Source organism: Haliotis rubra, unplaced genomic scaffold (assembly GCF_003918875.1).
Source record: "Haliotis rubra isolate DU_JTF1 unplaced genomic scaffold, ASM391887v1 Scf199, whole genome shotgun sequence".
Classification (NCBI taxonomy): domain Eukaryota; kingdom Metazoa; phylum Mollusca; class Gastropoda; order Lepetellida; family Haliotidae; genus Haliotis; species Haliotis rubra.
This window is the reverse complement of record NW_025765991.1, coordinates 237,165-262,104: the sequence shown is the minus strand read 5'-3', so window position 1 is coordinate 262,104 and position 24,940 is coordinate 237,165. Positions and strand designations below refer to the sequence as shown.

Below are 24,940 nucleotides of genomic sequence, written 5' to 3'. Positions count from 1 at the left end.
TTAAATATAGGAAATTTGTTCATTTAAATTGTGACTTTTTGACTTAAAGATTTTAATTGCTGGTGATTATTATCTTTTCTGAATATTCTTTTCAAATAAGTATTATATGTGATGTTACCCTGTAAGTTACTGCCCTTTGATAACAGTTTTAGAAAGAACAAAATGCCCAGTCACACTATGGCTATAATATTTGTGATGTGACTTAAAATCTTTACAGTCAGCCATGTTGTCAACAGGATTATGCCACATTTGGTAATAACGATGCTAGAGTGAAGCTAGTCATTAGTGACGTGTCTAGGGTACTGTGTATGATCACATTTGATGAGAAACTAGTTCCTGGCGGTGGTTGAAGTGGTAATATTCTCTTTCCTGTGTGCATGACAGTAACCATAGTGGTTATCATGGTTACCTCATGACAATCTTTGTGGTGACAGGCCGAGCCCTAGTGGATTCTAACCCATTACCATCCTTGTGTCAGCTGTCTCACTTTGGTGTCAGCCGTGATATAAAGCCACACTACTGGGATTATTAGCTCATGTGTTTTGACAGGTAAATGATTGATGTGGCTCGGGAATTTATTAACTGTTCTACTTATTGGCCGATAGAGATTAATAAGTGATTAGTTACGCAGGAAATACCTGTAATTGGGTCAGGTAACAACCTTTAGAATCAATGTATTTTCAGCATTGACTGTTTCAGCTATCGCCATGTTTGTATTACTGAATATCCATTCTCCCGTGACAAGAAGTTCACTGTGGAGACTGGGCTAGGTGTATGGCATCATATGGATTCTTGCAGCCAATCACAGATGTATGGCATCATATGGATTCTTGCAGCCAATCACAGCCATGTATAATTCAGTAGGGTGATAAACATGTTTTATTCCCTGAGAGCTGTTGTACAATGTTATTGTTGTGTAATAATGACTGCATGGATGATTCCAGTTTTGCTCTGTTAACCCTGATTTCAGAGTACTCACAATGTTTTAGCTCACATGAATTAATGGTGTGCCTAGTAACATTGATCAGGTCAGCTTAGGAATGGATTAATAATACACTGATTCAGCTGATACCAGTATTTTCCTAAATACTCGCTGTACTACATATGACACATTATTTGTAGTTTGATAAGAAACATGGGATGATATGATTTTATTTGAAGAAAGATTGTTATTTCTTGATATCTGCTTCTGACAAAATATGCAAAATAATTGATATGTATAATTCAGTTTTTCGTTTCACTGATTGTAACAGGATGTGTTTTGAGTCCCTCCATTTTTTGTAATCTAGTGGTAAGGAGATAGATTTTGTAATCAGTTTTTAAAGCAGTCCTTCCTTCACACACATAATGAATTTGTATTTGACCTTATTATCTTTGAGGGGTGGTGGGGTAGCCTAGTGGTTAAAGCTTTCACTCGTCACATGGGTAGAATGTGTGAAGCCCATTTCTGGTGTCCCCTGTCATGATATTGCTGGAATATTGGTACAAGCAGTGTAAAACACAACTCATTGAATATTGTCTTTGAACCTTTGGGTCATATAGCTACACATGAGTTACCTGTGTACAGAACCCCATGGAATTTGCAGTTTTCAGGTTATAAGAGGCCCCCAGCAACATAAGCTGGTCATAAGAGGTGACTAAACAGACTGGCTGCACACTCGGTTACTTCTTTGAGCTGCATGTCTTCATTAACTTATCAGTGGCATTGTTGCTCTCAGTATCAATCACTTGATTGTCTGGTCCTTGTTTGATTAATTACAGGACACAGTCATAAAGCTGTCGGTTAGCATAAACAGCAATATTTTTCCTGGAGGACAGCAACCTGAAAATATACTACTCACACTTTGCTAAGGATCACAAAAATCCACAACTTTACTTAAATGTAGATTTATAATTTGAAATTGTATCCATTTGAAATTGGGTAAATAATAATATGGTAACCCCTCTTTAGGCAAACAGTCACTTTAATCTAACCTTATGGTCTTGATACATGAGTAACCATAGAAATGGTTCCATGGCAACCATTTTGCAAATCATGGAATGAGTCATTGACAAGTACACAACACCTGTCAATAGCAGGTATGGGTTCCACAAGATGCAGTGACATACTGAAACCTAGGATGCATGCTTACAATATGCTTAAATATTTAAACCAAATTTGACCCCACATCATAGTTTTCTGTTGAATCCATGATTTGATCCTTAGCAAAGTGTGAATAGTATAATTGTGTCTTGATCAGACAATCCAGTGATGTATTTGATGTCATAAGCAGCTTTCCACACTGAGGAGGATGAAGTGCTATAAACAAATCACTGGACCAACTGGTAAATATTTTGTATGTGTTTTAGCCATTTGGTGCTATTAAAACTCTGTATGTTTGTGTACATTGTATAAGCAGTGTTTGAAATAACTCATGAATGTCTAGTGGTAGATATATGTCATAACGCCTGGATTCAAATATTACAGCAACTAATCTCAGTGACCCAAGGATCCCCTAACACCCATGACTCACAAAAAATCAGTTGGGTGTCGCAGATGGAGCTTTTGATTGATTTGAATACTTAGGGGTCAGGTGTCCCATTACCTTGGAAACTGATGAGCCAGAAATATGCTGTTGAGGTCTTAGACCACTATTGTTGTCATTTGTTTTTTGTCAAGTGTTGATGTCCTTGGTGCCTGGCAATCTGAAGCATGTAGCGGAACAGCTGTGTGGAGAAGGAGGCTTGAAATATCTCAGGAGGATGTAGTTGTTTCTTTTTCCTGGTTGTGTAATTGATGAGTAGTATCAGTTTTGTGTCCTGTACTGGTTGGGTTTTGTAGTGTCATTTCATTAAAGCCACCCACCCTGCATTGTTGTATTGTTGCATCAGGACCAAACTGACATAGCTCATATTGCTCAAGCTTGCCATTTCCTGGTGTATAACAAATATAGCCCACATCCTTTCAACCAATTTTGTTACACTTACTAAAAACTGTCATCAAATATGTCACAGTTCCCAGGATAGTAACAACGCCACTTAAAAGACCTATTGAATCGTGTTATAAATAACAGTGACTTGTCACAAGGCAGGCTCCACCCTTGAAGAAATACCCGCCCAATCAGATAAAGAATTTGCGGGCGCCCTAGATTAATTTCCGTGTACCTGAGAGCAACCTGCATGTGTTTTAACACTGCTAAGGCGGAAAGGTTACTGGCCACGTGTGACATAAGCATGATGAGGTAAGATGGCTGTAGGGGCTAAATAGAAGGGACCACTATGGAAGCCCAGCTGTAACAGCAGGGACCCTGACTTCACTGACAAGGGATTTAGGGACAAAGGCTGCCACCTATGTCAGGTTGTACTCTATATAAGCAGCATGGCAGAGTTTCCGAGTGGCATGTAGAGGTATGACGCACTGGGGTTGAGTTATTATCGCCAGTTTCTGGTGAGTATCAGAACAGCTCCTACTATCAGTGTTAGACACTCCGAAAATATTTGTCTGTAAAAAATTACATGTTTTTTAATATCTATAATTGCCTTTTTCTGCACATTTGCAGACTTGAATATGGACTGCGTGGTTGATAATGATGTACATTGGTAATCAATATAACTAAATCATAGCTGTCTGACAAGTGTATTTATGTGTTGCTTTAAAACAGATGTTATTGTTATGGAAGGTCTGTTGCATTGATAATTGTGACATGTGGATCATATTCACTGTGTGGGATGTACTGTATTTATGTGTATTCACTGTGTGGGATAATAGGTTATAATGGAGAAGAATAGCATCCAATGATATTTTCAAGAAATATGTATGAATAATTGCTGCCATCTTTAAGGAATAATCGTTTTCTTTTCTATCTGATTGATGCATAAAGTGGTATTGTTCCATTTATTCAATGACAGTGGAATCAAACTTAAAATCTTAGGTTATGTTTGTTATTAAAGTTGACATTTGTTCAGTTAGGGTATGGTAAATTGTTGAGTTTTGATATTTCTGTTTTAGATGTTTACAGTTATCATCATTGATTTTGATTGTACATGAAACTGATCAATTCAAACAGTGTAGCCAATGAGCAGTGTAAGTTTTTCTAATTGAGCTTGTTCGAATTGTTTGATAAAGCCTGTTAGACATACAGTGTACTGCTTTGTGCAAAGATGTTTTTCTCTGAAAGAAAGACCCAAACAATTTCTATTTTGACAACACATTTTGTTCATGACACCCAGCATGTCCAGTGGACAATTTTACTCTCTTTTAAGCTATTTCATCAGATTGAAATTTGATGATAGACATTGCCTTTCTACTGTGAACTATGGTAATAATGAACTCAATGGGACCACTAACTTGAGTTTGTTAGAACTGGCTTTTGTTACAAGCATTTCAGCTAAAATATACTGCAACAGGGGCTGAAGATACAGCTCTATCCATCAGTTCATAAACATATAAGGTTGTATTCAGCAGTGAAACCCTCAAGGGGCACCACCCGTGATGGTCCGGGTTAGAATGTACCTTCAGCATCCCATGCTTGTCGTAAGAGGCAACTAACGGAGCAGGTGGTCAGGCTTGGTGGTTTGGTTGACACTAGTGGTGATCCGATTAATTGAAATAATCGAAGATTGGTCGCAGTGACTAAATGACCAAGCAATCGATCATGTTTTCTCATAATCGAACACAAACAATTCTGGAACACTTGTTTTCATCAACAATATTTTTCACAAGGTTGGTTTTGTCTGTTAAATTTCATAAGCACTACAAGCTCATTCCAAGTCATGATTGAATTTATCTTAAAGACACCAAGAAATTTATGTTCCTAACATACTAGTCATCCTTTAAAGATGTGAAATTTTGCCAGAAACCCCAAAATAACTACATGTTTTTTCCCTATTTGTTTGTGCATTACCAAATTTCATAAATGACGCTAGCCAATTATTTTCGATGATTGATTGGTGGTAATGAACCAATCATCAGTTATGGGATTTCAACCAGTTCCCAACACTAGTTGACACATGTCATCGGTTCCCATTTGCGCAGATTGATGCTCATGGTGTTGATTACTGGATTGTCTGGTCCAGACTTGATTATTTACAGACTGCCGCCATATAGCTGGAATATTGCTGAGTGCGGCATAAAACTCAACTCACTCACTCAAGGGGCACGTTGAACAGAATGTCCATGTTATGCAGACTTGGTCTCGTCGCTGTATGGCTGAAATAATGCCGATTCGATGTAAAACTCAACTCAACACGTTGAACAGCATCACAGTGCCGGTTGTCTGGACAGCTTGGAGTGTATTCAAAACCCCACAAGCTGGGCCTGGACCTGACAACACATCCTAAACAAGGAAAACATGAAATGCTTAGACAGTGATTAAGGGCGAATCATCACAATTTTGACTTCCTTCAAGTTAGTTTCCTCCCTGTGTCCATGAGATGGTGAAGGCTTGAGTCTGTCATCTTGTCTTCTATCCATGCTTATCACTAGAACTGGTTGTAGTTTCCCTCCACAGGGCAGTTTTAGTTTATAGACTCCATGTGGGATTGGGTGCAGGGATGCCACGATATATTGATGCATCGATACTTTTTCTAAGACGATACAATTATCAATACATCCCGGTTTAAATATGTATCTGTATCGTTTACATTTTGCAATTGTGTCATGTTTTTTGATGTTATGAGAGTTATAAATGATTATTTTTCATGCACACAGATGGGAAATCAGAACTTTTTAATATCTGAAAATAAAAAATGTTGATCTTTTCATGGACAATTATCATATATGAACTATTAATGTTCAAAATGTAACTAAATTTACACAATAATGCCGCGAAAATAGGTATTGTGATATGTATCGAATCGTGACATGGGTATCGTGATACGTATCGATTCATGAAACTCGTGTATCGTGACATCCCTAATTGGGTGGTTAAACTGTGTGGTCAGCAGGCTCATAGCATCCTAATGACAGAGATTGATGCTGCTGGCTACTGGTTTGTGTGGGCCAGACTGATCTTACACTGGGAATACCATCCTTTGTAAACATCTTCTGTTATATAATGATCAGCCTCATACAGTAGTGTTATTATTTGTCTGCTTTTCATTCCTGAATTCACTCTCTTTGAGCATTTTCAAATTTTGTCATGGGTGAGTGGAGCTAAAACTTGTTTTAAGAACTGAAAAAAAGATTGCTTCATTTTCTGAAGAAAGTATTTCCAAGTCTGTATGGGCACCTGTGGGGGGTATGTCTCCCCCCAAAAATTCAGTTTCAACTTCATTACTATTTCATCTGAAAAGAAAATGACTTTCAGTGTAATTCCTGATGTTGACTAGGAGGTGTGAACAAAACCCTGCAATCCCTTACAAGCCTGACTAGCAAAGTTGAGTGAAAATCTTCAAAGCATTCCATTAAAAAACCCAGATTAAATGTAAAGAAAGTGTTTGGATACAGTCATCTGACATACAGCCAGCACCTGTCCTGTTTTCATGCATATTAAATGCAGCATGAACCTTGTGTCTGCTGTGCATGCTCACCTTGATTGACAGTGTAAGACGGCACGCCCCAATAAACTTAGACTGGAGGCCTAGGTAATAAAGTCTCCTATCTTGATATCAACCCCTGCCTGTGTAATAAATGTCCCAGACATGGTTTTATGGCTTTATATCGCCCAGGCCTGTGTTGACTTAATGTTGGTGGAATCTAAGTATCCTGACTTGACATATAATGACGACCTCAGTAATCATTGAATATAATTTCATGTTAATGTATAGTTGATGAATAGTTATGATTGCTTTTAGTGTGTACTTAATGGCTAGGAACCTTCTTTGTCAGTCATAACTGGTAATAAATATCTGTGTTAATGTGTAGGAAGATAGATAGGTTACTATAGCTCACTATGACATTTGTTTGTGATGGTATGTTGAGTCTTTAATACTAATTCTTTTTTGATAATCGGAATTTCTTTGAAAGTTGCATCCATAAATACAAGGTCAATTTGACACTTGCACATTTGTACAAATGTGGTTGGTTTAGTTATAATACTGAGGTTGAATTAAACAGTTTTCAGACGTCATATTGCATTAGTGAGATGGATGACAAGTTGTCTAGTGTCAAGGTTTCTCCTTTAGGTTTGCAGACATTATCTCCTGTACATATTTCAGAACAGTGAGTGAGTGAGTTTAGTTTTACGCTGCACTCAGCAATATTCCAGCTATATGGCATCTCTTTCCGTACAGCTTTCCAGAGATGATGGTCATTTAGTAAATGGAAGCCACATATTGATTGTTCATGACACTATGGTCATTGTTAGGGCTTATACTGTGGGCAACGAAAAACCAGCTGTATGAGAGCACTGTAAATAATCCACACTGAACTGGACGATCCAGTGATTGATATTGTCAGCAACCATCTTGGTACAATACATGCGTTGCGACTGTTCACCCAATCTGTGTCGATGCCATAATTTGTTGTTGGAGATCTGGTGCGGTGGGGTAGCCTTGTGGTTAAAGCGTTCGATGTCACGCCGAAGGCCCGAGTTCGGTTACCAAACATGGGGACAATGTGTGAAGCCCATACCTGGTGTTAGACACGGTGATTTTGCTGGAATATTGCAAAAGCGGCATAAAACCATACTCACTCACTGTTGGAGATCTACTCCAAACAAGAGTCTGTAAAGGGTTGTTAGTTGAGATGATGAAAGTAAATAAATATTAGTTTCCAATGTGAACGTATGATATACAGTCATCAGATTACAACTAATTTCTGCAAATCACAGCCCTTGTTAAAAATTGTCTTGGTATCTGCCTTGCATTATCTATGGATATATGGATATTTTAGACAGTCCCGACCGCCTCCGTGGTGTAGTGGTTAGAGCGTCCGCCGGGAGAGCGGAAGGTCGCGGGTTCGATCCCCGACCGCGTCATACCAAAAGACGTTAAAATATGGTACTTGTTGGTCCCTGCCTGGCGCTCGGCATTAATGGGTACACCAAGGACTGGTTGGCTCGGAGTCAGTATAATGTGTCTGAGTTGGGTATTTCTGCTTCACTGCGGCATAGTATCTAAGTGGACTAGCACTATAAAACCAGCTTCAGTCTGGGCTAGTACAAGCAGCCGCACATACACATACACACTCATGCACGTCGTCATATGAGCGAAATATTCTCAAGCACGACGTTAAACCCATTTTCACCTCACCTCACCTTAGACAGTCCCATACAGCTATTCTATGGGGCAGGAAAAATACATCTTAATATACACTTACACTGATACAAAAGCACATCTTCATGTTGACAGCTCCGTTCTTGATGTAGTGTTTGGATGTCCTATGAAGACAATCATATATTGATATAGGACATATGGGAGGTTTGCTCAAGCGATTAGGTTAAACAGAGAACTAGGTATGTCGTCATCCTGTGGAGGGTATGATTTTCTTTGCAGCTGTATTGACCAAATGCACCTGATGTCAAGCTGATGCAAATATCAATATCAATTTTCCTATTAAATATTGACATTACTCATTGACTCACAAATCTGTTTTAATGTGACAACACGCGAGCTGTGAGGTGTTTATTTTCAATGCATTCATGACCAAATCAACAAAATTTTCTTCATACCAACCTGCAACAGTTTGGTGCAAATTGTTTTGCATTAAGAAGACTCACAACACAGGTCAACAGAATAGTTGAATGTAACATGTTCACAAACAGGAGTGTTCTACCCCATTCTTGCCTTTTTATACCATTCTCTGTATTTTGGATATTATAAAGACTGACTGGCTGAACAGAAGGGTAGTGGACTCACACTAGAGAGAGGGTGGTGGGGTAGCCTAGTGGTTAAAGCGTTCACTCGTCATGCCGAAGACCCGGGTTCGATTCCCCACATGGGTACAATTAATGTGTGAAGCCCATTTCTGGTGTCCTACGCCATGATATTGCTGGGATATTGCTAAAAGCGGCGTAAAACTAAGCCCTCTCACTGACTCACAATAGAGAGTAGATTCTCTGAAATGATAGTATATTGATAGAGTGAATCAAAAGCATATACATTCAAGAGGAGCATCAGTGAGATAGGAAAATCTGTGGAAAATCTGGAATTGCTTCATTTAGGGCTATAACATTACAGTAACGCCTGGCGTGGATTAGTGAAGAGTGGTGGTAGGTAGTGAGTGAGAGAGATATTGAACGTAGACATGTGTGCAGTTTCACGTGGTGTCTTATCTACTAGGAGACTGTGTTCTCAGGGGTGGGCAGGATTAGTGGGTAGAAAGTAGGGGACGATACTGCAAGGTCACCATACGGTTATTCACTTGAGATTCCTAGCACCCAAAGGGTATTGTAGGTTAGAACAGGTCCCCAGCACCCAAAGGGTATGGGAGGTCAGAACAGGTCCCCAGCACCCAAAGGGTATAGGAGGTCAGAACAGGTCCCCAGCACCCAAAGGGTATTGGAGGTCAGAACAGGTCCCCAGCACCCAAAGGGTATTGGAGGTTAGAACAGGTCCCCAGCACCCAAAGGGTATGGGAGGTCAGAACAGGTTCCCAGCACCCAAAGGGTATGGAAGGTCAGAACAGGTCCCCAGCACCCAAAGGGTATTGGAGGTCAGAACAGGTCCCCAGCACCCAAAGGGTATTGGAGGTTAGAACAGGTCCCCAGCACCCAAAGGGTATGGGAGGTCAGAACAGGTTCCCAGCACCCAGAGGGTATTGGAGGTCAGAACAGGTCCCAGCACCCAAAGGGTATTGGAGGTTAGAACAGGTCCCCAGCACCCAAAGGGTATGGGAGGTCAGAACAGGTCCCCAGCACCCAAAGGGTATTGGAGGTCAGAACAGGTCCCCAGCACCCAAAGGGTATTGGAGGTCAGAACAGGTCCCCAGCACCCAAAGGGTATGGGAGGTCAGAACAGGTCCCCAGCACCCAAAGGGTATTGGAGGTCAGAACAGGTCCCCAGCACCCAAAGGGTATTGGAGGTCAGAACAGGTCCCCAGCTCCCAAAGGGTATTGCAGGTCAGAACAGGTCCCCAGCACCCAAAGGGTATTGGAGGTCAGAACAGGTCCCCAGCACCCAAAGGGTATTGGAGGTTAGAACAGGTCCCCAGCACCAACAGGGTATGGGAGGTCAGAACAGGTCCCCAGCACGCAAAGGGTATGGGAGGTCAGAGTAAGTGCAGCTGACACACAAACACGGCCAGTTTCTGGTTCACACTTGGAAGGTCCATTATGTCACTCAACTTGCTGAAACTGCTTTTTATTGCTCCAGTTCTGACATGCCTCAGGCATGAGTCAACATTTCCACTGAGTATTTCTAAAGGTCTGTATACTTCACCTTACAACTTTATATACATATATAACCTTACAAATGCCCTCAAGTGACTGACCGCAGCTTGGTTTGCCCACATAATGTACCCTAATTTTATCACTATGCTAATCTGTCACTAGTGAATGACCATGTCAGATTTTGATCCTCCAAGGGTTTCATGTCTTTTCAAGCATGAATTAGTCCATGACTGTCACTTATTTGGGCATAAAACAGATTGTGGCAAGCATAAAGGTCAGACGATTTAGAGGGCCATTCTGGTCAATCTTGTCATTGAGATGATCTGAGACCAGTAGGGTGATACGACCTATAATGCATAGTAGATTTCTGGCTTTGTATGAGTGTTAATTCTTGGGACCAATGGAAATGTAACTGACATACAACAGCTTTGACAGCGTGTATATTTTTAGCAATGACCACAGGGGTACAATGATATCAACCAAGGCACAGAACCTGTTAGTCTGATGTATAAAGTCACCTCTGTCCAGCAAAGTTTGCTTGGACTGATTTTAACCTGGAAATCACACAAAGTGGATGAAGGGACACTGCAGGACAGTGCTTGTAATTGGGAAGTTAAACTGAGATGTGTATTCATACAGACTTGAAGAGTTATTAGTCTTAAACAGAGTCACTGGCTTTTGGGTGAGTTAGGCTTGCAGCCTCTGTTCCATAAGTGTTCCAGTTATATCGGGTGCCAGCTTAATGTGGGTGGAAGAAAACACAAAGTGATTCAGGTCCTTCATCAAACACAAGCATGGTATAGTGCTAACAGATCTTGAATGGACATGAACCATGCTTCAAATCCAGGTGCAGAAGTTTCTGGTGTACTCAAGGGATGCAACTCTGCGCAGCCTAAGTAACACAGTAGAAGGCAAAGCATCTATAATCCATGTTATCTGAAGTTGTCCTGCTGACTCTGTCGTACAACTGAAGTGCTGTTAAAATCAATAATAAATCATGACGCTATATTAGTGTAGTGCATTTTATTATATGATTTCATATCTAATGATGGTTCTTGTCATTACAGATGCAGCTTGAAATAGAAGCTCTGCAGAAAGAGGTTACCACGAGCCGTGACGCCATGCATCGGACTCAGGCCTGCTTTCATCAGCACCAAGCGAAAGCTAATTTTCTCACCACATCATTGCAGGCACAGCTTCGGCACAAAGACCAGGAACTTCGTCGACTGGCACTGAAACAGGAGCGCCAGGTGGAGAAGATTGTGTCCCATCTGTTATTTCTTGAAGGACAGATAAGAAAAGATCAGAAAAATGTGGTAAATGTGTTGCTTGAGAAAGACAAAAAAATTAAATCACAAAAGGCAGAAATCGATGATTTAAGGGATAAAAATAACAAATTGGTTGCAGCCTTGAAAGAACTTCACATGCCCCAAGGCACCAATGGTATCACCCCTGAAAAACATTACGTAAAGTCTGATGGAGAGGGACAAAACCCTGTCAAAACTCCTCGAGATAAGGACAAATTGCACAAGCTTCGATTCAGTGGTATGCGTGACAGACTACGTCGACATCGTAGCAGTTTTGAACTGCATCATCCTGAGCCACTGGAGACTCTAGAGGAGACCACCGTCAGGTCCTGTAGCCAGGAGAACCTTGCCGACGAGAACAAGGACGCAAAGGTGGAGCGGAGGATGAGTGTTCCAGGAAAAGAACGACCTCGCAGTATGATTGAAATGTCGCCAAGAACCAACGAATATCCATTGTTGGAGTTTCCACAAGAATTTGACTTGACTCATGATTATGAGGATGAAGTTTATGATAAGATTGACGATGACGACATTTTTACAAAACGGCTGTGATGAGCCAGCAGATATTCCCAAGTCATATTCGCTGCCTCAGGATCTGTCTCGCATCGCCAACGGCAACCATTCGGAGGTGAAGGAAAGGCCACATTCCATGTCAAGTGTCGATATGTATGCATTGGACAAAATGTCTAAATCCCCTGGTCACAAGCAGCAGAATCACAAACCACATCAACAGCAACATCATCAACAGCATCACACGAGCTCCCCGAGTGAATCAAATCCATTCAAGAGCATAAAGACGATGTTAAAGAGAAAAGGGAGCAAACTCCGCAAGAAGCGTTCTGTCTCTCTCCCTCAAGGAACCAATCAGGAGTATGCTGAAGCCTTAAAGAAACACTTCGAGAAGTACGACCTGTCTTGATGAGGAGGACAACTCTGATGGACACTCTATACCATCCTCAGTACAGAACCACATGTACAAGCGCGTAGCACGTTACCTTGAACAAATGTGTTCCATTAGATGGTAGCCTCTGATAACTGCTCCATCTTCTCTTACTGCCTAGCTAGTCAATGCAGTAAGCAAAAAATGATTTTCCAATGGAAAAATTAATTTTGATTGGAGACTGATGTCCCTTGCAACTGGGCAATGGCTTCAAATATATCTGACCACTTGTCCAACCTATGCCTGTGATAAACAAGAGTTCATTTCTTCAGTTATTGGACCATAACCACTGTATTGTGTATATTGCCTTGAAATGCCTGAGTGTGTGGCTGTTTTTGGCCGATGTGTCTGTGTACTGGAATCAGTTGTGACAGAGTTCAACAGGATTAGCTGGTGGGATTCTTCCTGACAATGTGAGAGGATGTGATGATATGAGATCACAGCCTGTGCTAGTGAGATGTTTGAATATTAGGGACCGTTCATAATTTATGGCTTGGGGTGTGTGTGTGTGTGTGTGTGATGATGATTTTTATGGAGAAGCATGTACAATGTGAATGACCCCCCTAAAATGTATGTACAAAGTAAGTGACCCCTCCTGCATGTCATGTACAAAATCAATGACACCCCCCTCCCCTTCCCATAATTTCCAAGCATAATTTTAAACAATTTTATGTACAAAATTGCCGACACCCCTCGTACGTGTGTACAAAATTGCTGACCCTAGCTCCCCAGAACAAAATGGGTGACAACACCCTCCGCCCCACCCACCCTTAAAATCATCATCACCCCCCTTAGCCATTAATTATGAATGGTCCCTTACTGGGCAGAGATATGGAAACTTTCTTGGGAGTGAAAGTGATTAGGTATAATTCTGGTGGAGGATGCAGTCTACACAAAGCTACACAAAGCTAACCTAAGGTTATACAACAGAAGACCCGTTCAATCCATTATATATTCAACCACCATGAGTTTTCAATGCAAAGTTGCATTCAATCCAAATGTTTCAAGTAATGAATTTGATGTAAATCTGTCATATTGTTCCAAATTAATGATATACCATGGCCTAAGCGGATATATTAGGCAGCTGTGTTGTATATGTAATTCTGTTTACGAGTGTGGCTATTAACTACTGATGTTTGTATACCTCATGAGTCAGGAGTGGAATAGTCCATGTTCCAGTCCGTGACCTCCCACAATTCTCAGTGTTACTGATACAGGACACACTATCATTACAAATGGCCGACATCGTGTAGCAGACGCAAGAAGATCCAGCCAGAGACATCAGAGTTGATCTGAACACTACTTGACTCCATTGTCTATCCGTAACCACCTGGTAATTGGAGAAGGTAGACTTGTACACTTAATATGTCACTGTTATGTGTACAAGGATGAGTTTGACAGTATGGGTGAAACGGTATGCTGCGGTAATAGTAGAACCGCAGTATTTTGCCTTTGGTATACCGTAATCCAATCCAAAAACTCAGTATTTTCGGGATTTGTACCATCATTTGTCTTGTCATAAAATGACAGTTTTGATCATTAAAAAACAAAGATGATGGTTATTTTTTTCCAGGTCATTAAACAATGTGAGGTTTCACCATTGTTGACAGTTTTTTGCATTATGATTATATCTCATATATACCGAACTAACCAAAGGTCTTGTACCGCAATACGTACCATACCGTGGTACGAGTGTACCGTTTCACCCCTATTTGACAGTACCTTTTTGTCCGTTTAGCATGTCCTTTTTTAAGTGGAAATTCCTGTACCAGATACAACCTAATGCAGAATTGTCAGCTTATTCCAGAAATGTACAAGAGCTGCAGAGGAAGGTTTGCAATACAAGAACTTGTACATAATGATAACAGTGACACCAGAAACTTTCAATATCTTCATATTTTGTTGTGTTCATGGCCATGAATGTGTTCAGTGGAGTAAGGGAGACAACTCCTGTATGTTACGGATTTCTGTGTGTTTTAGAATAACTGTCCCGCTCAAAATCACTTTTTCATATCTACTAAATGGATGTGATTATTTAAACAGAGTTCATATCACTACGTAACAAGAATGAAGATGCGTATTTGTGGTAATGCATGCACTGTCCATTAGGGAAAGGTATTACGCTATTGGTCACACTAGCAGAGAGAATGGAGTAGCGCCAGCTGGCTCCTAATCATCAAAATACATAACATAATTTTTAAGTGAAGCCAACATCAAAGATTCATAGATTTCTCTCACTATATTTTAAACTTAAGAAATATAAAAGCATTATTATAACGACTTGAAATATAAACAAATGTGTCTGTATTTAGTCGTTTCTTAAAATGTCTTTAATTGTGACTAATAAACTCTTTTTATCAAAATATGATTCATGACAGTTACTTATTAGTAATTTCCAAATGTAAATATTGATATTGACAAATTGGTGGTTATTTGAGAAATATGGTATGTTTGGGTGTACGTTTTTGTAGTTGCCAGCCAAAATACTAACAACCACGTGATTAAAAATGTTCTATCGTCCAGTGACGTCGTTTTGTGTTAACTGGAGTTGATATATTAAGTTGGTGGGAGAAAAGTTGAAAAAATCACAAATCAAAAACTCAGTGCATTAGTTTACACTGTACATAAAATGATCAAGTTTATACATTTCACACAATTTTTTATGTTTACATATTTTTACGATGATATTGTAATGCAATTCTTCATGTTTACATATTTTTTTAATCGATATCTACATGTAGTCAGCACAAATATTTGGGGGATTGTTATCATTTTGTTGCGAAAATCAATGCAGAGTTTAAAACGTGAGTTTCAGCACACTATAAATGACTGGATGTTTTGCACTTTACGAGGAGATAAACAAAAATTATAATAGCTCTAAATTTGATTTAAAACTGAACGCTATTATATACCTCTGATTTTCTAACACAGTATGTTTATCTCCTAATTCTACCATAACCGAAAATCAGAGATATATTACGTGATTATATACCCCTAAATGACTTCAATTAACCAATCACAATATAGTATTTTGGTCCCTAACAAATATTGAGTAGTATGGTACCACAGCATGATTTCTTGTGCCCAGATAAAACCAATCCCTTAAACAAAACTTTACTTGTCCAAGTGTGGCAGCTACAGTTAATAAAAACATATTTGCACATTATCGTAGCCAAATTGATGAAGCATCATACAAGCTCCCTCCTTGACTCCCTCAGACTGAGAGCTCGTGTTTTGTTTCATGCTGCACTCCACAATATTCCAGTTGCATGATCATGGCCTGTATGTAATAAAGTGTAGATGTGTCATGACTTTCAGAGGGTAGTGTACAAGTAAATGTATTACATCAACAAGCAAGCATTATGAGAAAGGCTGTCAATATCTCTTAGATCAGTAGCAATCTGGAAGGATTACCGTACGTGTGTTTGTCCTGATGCTTGTTATGGAAGTGTGAGAGTAAGATTCTGGAATGTTTCATTGATGTAACATGGTCACCAGTACCAGATATCAGGTGACAACTGAACATTTCTTTTAAACCAGCTTTTCTGCTTACGTCTAGTCCATAGAATTCTGTACATACATTTGTCTTAATTTATTCTGAAGCTACATATCTCAGTGTTTGTACATATCCATTGTTTTCATCTTGTTTACTCAGTGCATGCTTAACTTATGTTTGTTCATTAGCTGGTAATCTACAGTGGTGTTTCTTGACGTGGCAACGCTATTTGCTTATTGAGTTTTGTGTAACACATTTCAATCTTGTTGGGCTTTTTGTGTTATATTTTATGTCTATAGATCCACCAGTCCTTAATTTCTTAGAATCAGAACAAAATTAAAATGTTATGGATGCTGTCACTCTGCTTATGATACCCGTGAAGATCCGGGTTAGAATATTGATCTTCAGTAACCCTTGCTTGTTGTAAGAGGCGACTAACGGGATCGGGTGGTCAGGCTCGCTGACTTGGTTGACAAGTCATCGGTTCCCAATTACGCATATAAATGCTCTTGCTGTTGATCACTGGATTGTCTGGTCTGGACTCGATTATTTACAGACCGCCGCCATATAGCCGGGATATTGCTGAGTGCGGCGTAAAACTAAACTCACTCACTCTGCTTATGTTAAAGTGATCCTGTAAAAAAATGTGTTTACTGTTTGTTTTCATTTTCTTTCTGAGACCTTGGTATCTTGAATATGTTTTTGTAAACTAGTTCCGACATATCCCCAAGAGCTATTTTTCTTGCCCATGATTTGTCCTAAACATGTATCATTTATTGGCATTGTAGGAAATTAATTAAACAAAAAAGACACACGTTCTACACCATCATCTTGTCTGGGTTGGACTATGGGGAACCTAAAGCTGGTCACACTCAACGGTTTGTGATGGGGTCTGTGTTAGAGCAGAACACTTCATGACATCCCTTTTTAGATTGACAAATTTGATTCATTTTTACATCTTTTTTTTTGTTGGTCAAAATGCATGAGCCATATAAAAATATAATTTATTGGTAAAAATGTTTTCAAGTTAAGAGTTAGAGCATGAAAACATGTTTTTCAATCTAGTATTTGTTAGAATGTACTGTAGGCTAGTCTAAACTCTTATCCAAATATTGCTTTGCTTTAAGACATTTATATAAAGGCCACAACAGGGGGATGGATTTCAACATCAACCATTGAAGATATGACTTGTTTAAAGGCTCACTCAGTTTTAGCCATCGCTATTATTTCCTTGAAATATTGTTTTACAGTTTTGTAAGTTGATTATATGCTATTCTAAAGAAGGTAAGGGTCACCCAAATGTTTCAGATTGCTGTAAATAATAAGTAAAAAATAAAGTCCTTAGCTGATTTTGTAGTAGTATATATATGTATGTTTGTTGATTTATGTTATGTTAGAGAATTCAAAGATTGAAATTTCCTGAAAATATTTCTTTAATGTGTACTTTTATTAGTCCCAATTCAACCCTGCCATGTTTGGATATTTGTAGTTGAGTACTTTGTGAGAACATGGGGATTGCTGTGTGTCACCGCATTGTTTATTGTTTACGCAGAGCATATTTTGCTAAAAATTTTGAACCAAGTTTAAATAGCTACTGAAATCTGTTCATGCATTTTGTACTGCTAGCTCTTTTGATACTTGTTGTTTTGAATTTTTAATGTATCGTTTCAGACCTTTGTTTAATGAGAACTAGTTGTTAGCTGGCAGTACATAACTTTATGACAGGCAAACATATGAAATGAAGCTATATTTTGTGCATTACAAATAGCTAATAGAACAATGGAATTTCTGTTATAGATCTGAGATGTTCAAACAGTCCTGTTTGTGGAAAATATATTTGTATATTATGTACATGACATTATTACAATCTGTTTGTGCTGGAACCACTTTAGACTTTAGAATATATACCGGAACATTAAAACATGAAACATCTTCTTGAGTTGTTTTCATTGTAGAGTGAGTGTTTTACATCAGAGCGAGTAATATTTCAGAGTTGTCACAAAGAATCAGATTTTGGACAGCAATCAGTGGTTGATATCAAGAGCAATACTTCAAACCATCAGTCTTGGAAGACGGAAAACAATGTCATCAGACTGTTGGTTTTGTGGATCTATTTTGCTTGGGAAAATTCTCTATATTTTCTTGGCTTGCATATGGTAAACCAACACACATTTTGGTATAGGTTGTAGGTGCGAGCCTTGGAGTTGTAGAGGATATACTGGAGTGACTTGTATCTTTCCAGAGGTCCACCAGCAATATGAACCCTGATTTTGAGTTGCTTCCAATACTGTCCAGAAAGTTATCTGTGAATGCTACTGCTCAATCAATGACTTGAAACTCTGTTGGTTGGGGTAGAATGTCAGGAATGATACATAACTTGATGCACAGAGCCCCGTTCCTCAAACGGATCGTAGCGCTAAGGTGATCGTAACTCCCATACCTTAACGTAGACTTACTACTGTCGACTGTCATAGCCCTACGATCGCTGCTTTGAGGAACGGGGCCCAGGTAACAAACAGATATTCATCTCTGTAGGCCAGAACAAAGGTAAGACTTTTTACCCTGAGTGAGGCCCCTGGTCAGAGTAACTTGAAAACCTGTTGACAGACTGGTGTGCTTCCTTATGAACTGTTCTGAAGCTGTGATACAACCAAATAATCCCAAACAGTTGATTTGTGAGACAGGAGGCTTTTCAAGCTCATATTATATTGTTGTTTATCCCATGTTATATTTTTATTCAGTACTTTACAAAATATGTTTCATGACTTGCAATGTAGGTCTTTACTTCCGAATCACGTCTGTGATAATCAAGCTCTGTTTGAAGCTGATCCAGAAAGGTTCTTTCAACGATTTGTAAATATGGATGACACTACTTCCAGCCTGAGTCCAACAACAATAAAAACGGTGAATCATTTTACATCACCACCAACAAAGAGGGCAAAGGCTGTCCCCTCACCTGGATGGGTTATTGTCCCCTCACCTGGATGGGTTATTGTCCCCTCACCTGGATGGGTTATGGCCTTGGGAGGCGGATGGTTGTGGTGCCATCATCGTCCAGAACCAGAAAATAAACACAACATATACTGCTCTTCTGAGGAAATTACGGCATGAAATTAACACTTAAGAGAATTTGGAAGCGGAACAATCTTTCTCAAGAGTGCTCTACCGTGAAGACAATGAACCAGTTCACAAATCAGTCATTGTCGTGGGTACAGTTCACGCGTTTGGCTTTGAACTCCTTCATGACACTGTTAAAGAATTCCAAACTTGATACCAACATACTCAAGAACATATCGGCCCGTTTCAAAACTTGTGGAGAAAGCTGTTACCAGACAACTGATGAAGCATATCAACCTCCATGACATCGTTGATGACTATCAGTCTGCTTATCGTCCGCAGCATTCAACAGAGACCTTGCTCCTGAGAGTTGTTAATGATCCCAGGTGTCTAGTGGATTCTGGTGACATGGCAACGCTTTTAGATCTCAGTGCAGCGTTTACAAGCTTCTGGATATTTTACAGCATCAAGTTGGTATCAGTGTAACAGTGCTCTCTTGGTTTGCATCTTATCTCCATGACAGGCGGCAGTCTGTATATGTCTTGGGACAGTTTTCGGATAAGACAGTGCTCTCGTGTGGAGTCCCACAAGGTTCAGTGTTGGGACCTGTGTTGTTTCTCTTATACGTAAACTGTCTCAAAACCATAACTGACAAGTTTGGGACTCCTCATTTTTCTGAAATTAAGTCATGGATGGCCGAAAGAAAACTAAAGTTAAATGACGACAAAACAGAGGTAATATTGGTCGGAAGACAACAGCACATCGACAAGGTAGATGTTGAGCGAGTGATGATTGCTTCTGCCTGTATCTCCCCATCACGACAAGTTAAAGATCTTGGAGTACAGCTACAGTCGGACCTTTCCATGTCTGTACAAGTGGATCATCTGTGTAAGACATGCTACTTTCACATTCGTTCCATTGGTACCATCCGAAAATTCATCACTAAAGAGAGTGCACATATCCTGGTCAGATGTCTTGTGTCTTCCCGCCTAGACTACTGCAATAGCCTTCTCACTGGAATATCCAAACACATGAAAAAAAATCCAGAAAGTGCAGAATACAGCCGCTAGAATTATATCTTTGAGTTCTAAATATGATCATATAACCCCTGTAATAAAGTCTTTGCACTGGCTTCCTGTTCAATACCGAGTTGACTTCAAAGTTCTGTGTACAGTCTTTAAGTGTCTCAACAACCTTGCCCCCTACATATCTCTCATCTCTCCTAACCCAGTATGTGCCTTCCAGAACTCTACGTTCCCAGGATAAACAGCTCCTCAAAGTACCTCAAGCTCGGCACACCTCTTTTGGAAAGAGGAGTTTTCAGCATGTCGCGCCTCTCTTATGGAACTCTCTACCACTCCAAATCAAACTTGCCCCGACCCTGCACTCTTTTAAGAAGGACCTAAAGACATTCCTTTTAACTAAAGTCTATAATTGACATTTTCCCTTCTTTTGTAAATAGTTTTAATGCGCCATGAGCATGTATGAGTGGGTGGACACTGTCGCTTTACAAATATCCACTATTATTATATTATTATTATGACACACCTTGCTAAATTATTCTCCTGGTCGGGATTCGTCAGACATCCATCTGTTCCAAAACAAAGAAAACTCAAGTCAGAACCCATTTCCTATAAGAAACTCATTTAGAATTTGTACATAAAATGTGTGTGCGTGAAGACTTCGCTCGTCGCTATGGCTGAAATAATGCCGATGCGACGTAAACGTTAACTCACTCACTCACTCATGAACAATGACGTCGTAGAAGCCGATGGATCGTTTCGGGCCTATACAAAACTTGGATAAAATCCATGTTCCTCCTCCTTGGCAGTTACGTACGATATATAGTCTTTTGAGTCAGTGCACAATGATAGCAATGATAAATTCGGCTGATGGACATTTTGCGAAGGATGCATGACAAGGTACTAAATAATTTACAGATTTGTGACATATTGCAATAAGAAAAGGCGAAAAATACATTTCAACGCTGAATTATTGTCATTTCATGGCATTTAGCGTTCTGTGGGCATCTGCAGTAACATAAGACCACTAGACATGGATCGGCATCCGGCGTGACAAAAGAGGGGGTGTATATTTGCACTTGACTGTTCTGTAATACAATGCTGTTACACTCACGTAGGTCAACATAACATGCAATGTAGTCTTATTGGTCCTACATTAATTAACACAGAGCACTCACGTCTGCAACACTTTTTTTCAGAAAACGTTATGGCAGACATTCGCATACATGCGTTGCATATGATTACAAATTAACTAGACGCATTGTTTTCTCATTCCCGCCCCAAAACAATTTCATACATCATGGTGAAAAACTAATTCTCTGTTCCTTATGTAAAAGCTGATACAGGCTTGTTGGTTTTCTACTATGATGACATTAGCTTTGCAACTTTTTCAGTTTCCACCCGATACGTGTTTTAACGTTTAGATACCCTGCAAATATTTATTACAGTCCATCCAATAATTGGTCTTTGTCCTCTTAAGGAAATAACATATTAACAAATTAACATATTATATTATATTATAAGATACGATTAAACACTAGGATGAACAATCACCCATGTATAACCTGACAATTCTACATTTTATCTCAATGTGTATTTCTGAACGCTTAAAACAATACAATAACAACGTGCCCATCCATCTCGAGCCTAATGACAGGATTGTATAATAGTATCACTAGCTCAGGTTCTGTTTATCTGTTGTTTAACAGGGGCGGTGGGGTAGCCTAGTGGTTAAAACGTTCGCTCGTACCGCTGAAGACCCTTGATCGATTCCCCACGTGAGTACAATATGTGAATTTCTGGCGTTCCCCGCCGTGAAATTCCTGTAATATTGCTAAAAGCGGCGTAAAGCTAAACTCACTCACTCAATGTTGTTTAACGCCACAATCAGCAGTATGCCAGCGTATGAAGCGACATGTCAGTCCGTTTGAGCAGAGACCATATAATATGGTCTCTGGTTTGAGTCAGAAACGGACCGATGAATTGCAAATTTTATCATTGTACAAAATTGCCACATAAATATAAACAGTACACATGTTTTATCATTTACTAATACCCAACAGCTTTCGGATATTTGAAAATTTTCCGGACTCCACCATAAAAGTTGTTGATGAAACTATCATCATTGAATACGCAAAAGTTGTTATCTGTCGCGGCGGGGTGAAACCGCAGAAAAGGAACAGCCACTATCTCGTCGTGCACGGGATACACATGCCTGATGAAAAATGAAGTTGAATGCTGACGTGAAACAGTTGATGATTAAAGTGTACGATATGTTCCGTGCTGAAGCCGAAAGGGGCAAACCATTTTATGCCATTAATAAATTCCGTAAGCGGGCAGCAAAAGCTTTAGGAGTATCAGCAAGGGTACTGACAAATGTTCTGGAACACAAACATTGTGAGGGTGATGCGAAGCAGGTAGGGGTCGTGTCAAAATCACACAAATTAAAACATTTGGACAACTTTCAAAAGAACCTTGTAAGGCAGTCTATCAACAAGCTCTATTCTGAAAACAAATACATGTCGCTGAAAATTTTAAAAAGCATTTGAAGCAAGAACACAACCTCAGAGTATCAAAGTACACACTCTGGCGACTCTTACACTCTTTCGGGTATCGTTATAAGAAAATTTCGGGGGAGAATAGGTCAGTACTCTGTGAACGCCCTGATATCGTTCGCTTGAGAAATAATTTTCTCAGGGTTATAAAGAAGAAGCGCGAGGAAGGGTTCGAGCCAGTGTACTTGGACGAGACCTGGGTCAATGCCTCGCACACTGCCAGCAGTCAGTGGGTACCCGATGGGGGTGATAAGGGGTCACGTAGAAAGCTGCCTCTAGGGAAAGGAGAGAGACTAATCATTCTCCATGCTGGTTGCTCCAGCAAAGGCTTTCTCCCAGGCTGCGACTTGGTATTCAGGGCAAAGTCCACAGATAACAGAGACTACCATTCTGAGATGAATGGTGCGGTTTTCCTCGATTGGGTTAAAAACAAGTTGGTACCAGCTCTACCAGAGATGTCTTTTATCGTAATGGACAATGCCCCATACCACAGCGTGCAGGACCCCGACAGTAAAGCCCCGACATCGAACAGTCGAAAAGGTGATATGATATCATGGCTCGACAATTTTCAGATCGCACGGCCTTCAACGAAGTCTCAGCTATATAAGATCATAAAAACCCACAAAGGTGAACCTTTCTACAAAGTTGACAGTTACATAAAAAGTAAGGGTCACGATATTCTGCGACTTCCACCCTATCACTGTGACCTTAACCCCATTGAAATGATATGGGGTATTGTCAAAGGAGATGTTGCCAGATCAAACACAACTTTTAGATTACGTGACGTAGAGGTTTTGGTTAAGGAATCACTTGACAAAACCACGACTGAAACTTGGCACAACTGTGCCAACAAGGTAGCTAACGTCATTGAACAAGGTTACTGGTCTCGGGATGGCTTACAACAGGCAACTGTGGCACCACTTGTCATCCCTTTAAGTCGTGACTATGACACTACGACGGACGAGGAACCGACAGGTCTCCCGAAATAGATTTTGAGATGTCCCCAGCCATGACTGGCTGTTCCGTTTCTGCGGTTTCACCCCGCCGCGACAGAAAACAACTTTTGCGTTTTCAATGATGATAGTTTCATCAACAACTTTTTGGGTGAAGTCCGGAAAATTTTCAAATATCCGAAAGCTGTTGGGTATTAGTAAATGATAAAACATGTTTACTATTTATATTTATGTGGCAATTTTGTACAATGATAAAATTTGCAATTCAGCGGTCCGTTTCTGACTCAAACGGACTGTACCTTATCACTTCTGGACCAGACAATCCAGTGATTACTATTATCAGCAACGATTTACTGGGCACGGATGACATACAGTCACAAGTAACCTTACACCTCATCGTCGCCGTATCACAGGTTGTTGGGGACCAACAGTCGCCCGGAATACCACTGGGACTACGGCTGTGGGATTATTATAACAAACGTGATATTGATGCCCTATCCTTGGTTTCGGTAATTTCTGCATGTTCATTCATTGTGGGAGTGTTGTTTGCATTTGCATCACGGCGGCAGATAAATAATCGGGTCAGGACTAGAAAAAAATGTTCCGTAATTTAGACAGGTAGGTTTGGTATAAACGCTGTGCAAAGTATCCCTTTAAGTGATGTAGGAGATTAAAATAAGGATGTTTAATTACAGGAATGTGTCGCCCTGTATTGTATTAGAAAAAAGTAATGAATCTCATGGCATTGTGCATTGAAAAAGGCGACAAAAGCTCATGGCATTGTGCATTGAAAAAGGCGACAAAAGCGCAAAAGTCCAATAGTCGTGTCTTGAATAGTGTATTTTATCACATAATTCTTAGTTTATCTTTGTTCACCTTTTCGAATAAATCGAGCTTCCTAATGAAATCACTGAAGTTGATATAACCAGTAGATCTGGTATATATTTGAGGTTTTATGTGAAAAAAATGATTTAAAAGAATTTGTTTATTGGAAATCATAACGATGAAAAATGTTGTATACCGAATTTCATTGTAACTGTTTCCCCAATTAGCTTTGAAAACAATTAGTAAGTCCTTTATTTCTGTAAAATTAAGTGAAATATTTTGATCTATTCTTTTGCTCATATTTTCGTTAGGATCATCAGATTTTACGGGCGCATCTCTTTTCGCACTGTCGTAGTGTGCGGATTTCACTAAGATATATAAGAATCCATGTCCCGTTCTCTTTCTTATGATGACATACTGTGTTCTAACGCTTCTGCAGTAGAATATTGTTAATACAACAATGAAAAGAACCGTGTCAAAAGAAACATTAGTTAACAACATAGAGTTACTTCCCTTTATTCCTCTTCATCCGAAA

The 24,940-nt window shown here is 39.7% G+C and overlaps 1 protein-coding gene across 2 annotated transcripts in view; it reads left to right on the top strand.

Moving 5' to 3' along the window:
- Window positions 1-13,079, top strand: part of LOC124275140 — a 51,893-nt gene extending 38,814 nt beyond the window's left edge. For both annotated transcript variants that reach the window (XM_046710630.1, XM_046710631.1), the window contains exon 2: window positions 11,318-13,079. In XM_046710630.1, the coding sequence (XP_046566586.1) occupies window positions 11,318-12,109 (792 nt within the window). In that variant the 3' untranslated portion in view covers window positions 12,110-13,079. The remainder of the gene's footprint in view (window positions 1-11,317) is intronic.
- The last annotated feature ends 11,861 nt before the right edge of the window (window positions 13,080-24,940 follow it).